Genomic DNA, 4,679 nt, shown 5'->3' with positions numbered 1-4,679 from the left:
GCTGGGACTACAGGCGCCCACCACAACGCCCGGCCATTTTATTTTTGGTTGTAGCCATCATTGTTGTCTGGCGGGCCCGGGCTGGGGATTCGAACCTGCCACCTTAGGTGTATGTGGCTGGCGCCTTAGCCGCTTGAGCCACAGGCGCCGAGCCAGTTATTTTATTTCTTAAAGCTGATGTTACGGGCGGCGCCTATGGCTCAGTGAGTAGGAAGTAGGCCCCATATACTGAGGGTGGCCAGTTCCAACCCAGACTCAGCCAAACTGCAACAACAACAAAAAAATATATAGCCCGTTGTGGCAGGCACCTGTAGTCCCAGCTACTCAGAAGGCTGAAGCAAGAGACTCGCCTAAGCCCAAGAGCTGGAGGTTGCTGTGAGCTGTGACACCAGAGCACTCTACCCAGGGTGACAAAGTGAGACTGTGTCTCAAAAACAAACAAACAAAAAAACTGATGTTATCATTGTCCCCTTTACAGAAGAGGAAACTACAATTCAGACACTTGTCTGACAATTCAGCTGTAATTGATTGTAATTGATTTCAAGTCTATCTGACTGACAGTGATAAGAAATGTTGCCCTGCCCTCCTCAAAACTCCTGTGTCATTGAGCACTTTGTAGCAGTCACTTTACAAGCACTCTGTTCTGTAGGTACTATACTGATCCCCATTCTACAGATAATAGAATTGAATGAGATTCAGAGAGATAAAGTGATTCATCCAAGGGACACAAACCCAGGGCTGGTATGACACCACAGCCATATTCCTCCTGCTGCACTATGCTAAGCAGACTGGAGTAGGTTCCATTTCACTCTAAAAAGCATTTCTGTTTCCAAGGAAGATGCAAGTTCTCCTGGGCAGAAGAATTTATAACTATTAGTCTTTTTCACTTTAGTGAGAATTATTATTATTTTTTTTTGTTTTTTTGAGACAGAGCCTCAAGCTGTCCCCCTGGGTAGAGTGCCATGGCATCAAAGCTCACAGCAACCTCCAACTCCTGGGCTCAAGTGAGTCTCCTGCCTCAGCCTCCCAAGTAGCTAGGACCACAGGTGCCCACCACAATGCCCGGCTTTTTTTTGGTTGCAGCCATCATTGTTGTTGGCAGGCCAGGCTGGATTCGAACCTGCCACCTTAGGTGTATGTGGATGGTGCCTTAGCCACTTGAGCCACAGGCGCCAAGCCTTTAGTGAGAATTAATAAACAACTACCAAAGTGACAGGTGATTGCATTCTATGTTAAGTTGAAAGAGAAGGAACAGGGCCACATGAAGAGATGGAGGGACAGGGTATTCATAGGTTAGGACCTGGGTCAGAGAAACACCTGCAAATGCCCTGGAGATGTGGTCTTTCTTCCACTCCCATGGCTGGTCATACTCATCTGCTGGTCGTTCATCCTCCTGGGGCAGCCGGCTCTGTCGAGGCCTCTGTCCGGAAGGGGGCTCATCCTCTGCCTCTTGGTCCTGCTCTTCATAAGGGGTATCATACAGCTGCACCCCTCTGAATGGCAGTTCTGGGATGTCAAAGACATTGGTCAGTTCCCACTCCCACTTGGGACCCTTTCACCATCCCCCAAGCCTTGTGCACTCACCACTCATGACCTGCTGGGCATCATAGGGCTCCATATAACCATCATCTGGGGGTGGACAATAAGGCTGGGCATCGAAGGGGTCTGAATACTCAGTGTCAACTTCCACCTGGGAAGATGAGGCAGGGAGGATAAAGTGCCTAGAGGCACCAAGCCTAGATAACTCTGCTGGGTGGTATTATATGCCTTGCCTGCCCACTCTCGCCATCTCCAAATAGCTTTTTTTTGGGGGGGGAGCGAGGGTGAGGGAGTCTATTCTGCCACTCTTACAAGTGTTCCCAGACAGATTCCAGCTTCCTTTTCCTGTTTCCCTCCCTGCCATTCTGATTCTCCCAACAGAGACACTGGTCTCCCTCCTTCAATCACTTTATGTTTATCAGGTGCCAGCATTATTCTAAATGCTTTACATATTTTTTTTGTAAGACCAGCACTCTGTAAGTACATTATTATCTCCATTTTACAGATGAGGAAACCAAGAGACAAAGAGAGTAAATGATTCACGTAGGATCACACAGCTGGAAAGTGAGAGGCAGAGTTTGATCCCCTGAGTTTCTGCTTCCTCTTAGCTAACCACAATGACCCTGGACAGACTCTGAGAACCCTCCTCAAATGCTTCTCTGGCTACTGTCTCTGCTGAGGTTTAGGGTTGACCCCCTGGTCCTCTAGAGAATGTATTGACAGGCATTAGAGACAGGTCTGGATTCAGATCTTAATGAGTTAGAACCCAGTGACCTTGGGTGAGTCACTTCTCTTCTATGAGCCTCAGTTTCCCCTTCTATACAATGGGAATCACATGAGCAGGAAGGGCAAAGAGTCAGGATGAGGGTTTTTAAGCACCCAGCTGGGGAATGATGCCCTCAGATCTGTGTTAGGAAGATCCTACCAGCCACCCAGAGCAAGGGACACTATGGGGAGGGGATAGGCAGATGGGGATGGCCAAGGTGGAGGACTGAGAGACAAAGCAGGGGCTATCAGGGAGGCAGGAGGATGACCAGCATTATGCATGGAAAAGGGACAGATATCAAACTCCACCAAGCAAGTGGAGGACTGGGAAGTATTTGTGGGATGCCCAAGCCCACTCCTGGGATCACACATAAAACAAGATTCAGAGCCCAGCTTGCCCCTTTCCTACCTCATCTCCAGGGGCCACCCGGCCACGCGCCTCCTCCCCGGGGCTGCCCAGCAAGGCCTTGGCTCTGGCCATGTCCGCTGCCTCCACCTTGATGAGCCGATGTTTCGGAGAGTCGTACTTGGTATCACCTCCAGGGCCCTTGCAGTCTCCGGGGCCCACGGGGTCAGGCTCCAGGCGGCTTTCAGAGTCCTCATAGGGGTCTTCAAAATCCAGATTCTTTTGCGCGCGGTAGGCCCTCAGGATGTCGCTCTCGGTGTAGTCAGGGGTGGGCGGCTGCGGAGGGGGCCTCCGACCGCCAAAGCTAAGGTAGTCCCGTAGCCACTTGGCCATTTGGGCGCTTATCACCCCAATCTGGCCACGGTCAGGCGGGGACCCACATGCCCCTTTCCAGGCTCCCTTACCCAAAGAGAAGTAGAAAGAGATGAAGAAGAGGGAAGGAAGAGAAAGATCAGGTGTGCCCCGCAGCTGGGTTCCGAATGGATAAGGAGAAAAGTAGAGGCGGTAGACGAGAAAAAGGAGGAGAGAGAGGAGGAAGGAGGAAGGCCAGTTTAACCCAGTTTAGGAAGGACCGAAGGGGAAGGGGCAAGCCGCAGGGCCCTGAACGCCAAGCGCGGGAGCCAGGGCGAGGGGCATCTGCTAAAGCGCGCGGAGTTTCCGCGGGCAGCACAGTCGGGGTGCGCTGTTTGTCCGCCTGCCGTTTCCGGGAAGCTCCGGGATCCCTTATCTGGGGCCTGAGGTCGGGGACGCCCCCAGCCTCGCTTGGCCAGGACACCTGGGTTCTCAGCGCAGCGGGTGGTCTTCTCCTGGGCGCTGGCACTGAGCGCAAAGTTGGGCCGCTGGGTCACTGACCTCTACAGGGCGCATCCTTTGTCGCGCTCCTATTGGCCTGGGGGCGGGGGGAAGTCGTCCTAATCCCACGGCCCCAGCCCGGTCGCCGCGATCCGGCACCAGCCACCGGCACAAAGGGAAATAAAAACCTCCTCCAATTCCCCTTTAAGCTTTCTGAGCTACTTTACCGCCGCCGCCGCCGTCGCCGGCGAGCAGCCTGGAGGTGGGACTTTGGGGAGGGGGCGCGCAGGCGGACGCCCCAGTCCCCCCCCCAGCCCCGGGCCGTGTCTGGGGCAGCAGCGTCAAGGCTTCCCCGCCTCTCCCTCCTCTGCGTTCTCCGCCCCCTCCCCTCCCCCTGCGCTCCCCTCGGAGGTGACTGAGACCTTCAGCTGTTCTGGGGAGGGAGGGGGCCACTGCCCGCGGAGGGAAGCGGGGGAGGCAGGACCGGGAGTCACCCGGGCAGAGCGCGCGGCAGCTGGACGCTGACCCAGAGGACCGAGATTGGCCGGAGCTAGCGAGGAGCGCGGGAGGTGGGAACCGACTGGAACGACGCTGCTCGGGGACAGCGAGCAGTGCTGGAGAGGAGAGGGGGAGAGGGAGGAGAGGAAGAAATTGTCCGGGAAATGCGGGGTTGGACTTGACCGCGAGAAGGGGATGAAATTGACCAATAGAGGGGGTGACAGTGATCACTATGGAGGGCCGAAATTGAACCAGTATCTGGCGGCAAAACTGACCAGGAGACTGGGGTGCCGGAAATTGTTGGGGAGGTCACTGGCTAAAATTGATATTGCTGATGAAAGGGAAGATGGGGATCTGGCTTCCCCTTTCCCAATTTCCCACCTCCCCAGGGAACTAATTGCACGGTAAGGGTAAGGGTGGGGGCAGCTGGCTGAAGGAAGGGAGATGGTATCTGTGTCTGGCGCATGGCCTTAGCATCTGTCCCTTTGTGGCTTCTTGGGGCCGGTGGGGGGAGGGCCAGGGCCAGGGCCTTAAGAGAGAGGGTTCTCACTGCTCCTGGCTGCCTATTGGCAGCTGCTGCTGTCTGGGGGGGCCGGAGAGAGAGGTTTGGGGGTTGAGAAAGAGAAAGGTGCTACTGGCCATTCTAGGACAAAACCATTTTTTTCTTTCCCCATAAGGG

At 54.6% G+C, this 4,679-nt stretch overlaps 1 protein-coding gene across 1 annotated transcript in view; it reads right to left on the bottom strand.

Annotated features, from left to right (window-relative positions):
• SHD (Src homology 2 domain containing transforming protein D) overlaps window positions 1-3,043 on the bottom strand; it is a 7,168-nt gene extending 4,125 nt beyond the window's left edge. Inside the window, exons 1-3 of the mRNA XM_012804431.1 lie at window positions 2,744-3,043; window positions 1,585-1,690; window positions 1,318-1,506 (exon numbers count right to left, since the gene is read on the bottom strand). Of these exons, the coding sequence (XP_012659885.1) occupies window positions 1,318-1,506; window positions 1,585-1,690; window positions 2,744-3,043 (595 nt within the window). The remainder of the gene's footprint in view (window positions 1-1,317; window positions 1,507-1,584; window positions 1,691-2,743) is intronic.
• Window positions 3,044-4,679: the final 1,636 nt, after the last annotated feature.

Source organism: Otolemur garnettii, unplaced genomic scaffold, assembly GCF_000181295.1.
Source record: "Otolemur garnettii isolate 467f Iridium unplaced genomic scaffold, OtoGar3 scaffold00029, whole genome shotgun sequence".
Lineage (NCBI taxonomy): Eukaryota > Metazoa > Chordata > Mammalia > Primates > Galagidae > Otolemur > Otolemur garnettii.
Note: the sequence above shows the minus strand (reverse complement) of the source record. Positions and strands in the feature narration are given on the sequence as shown.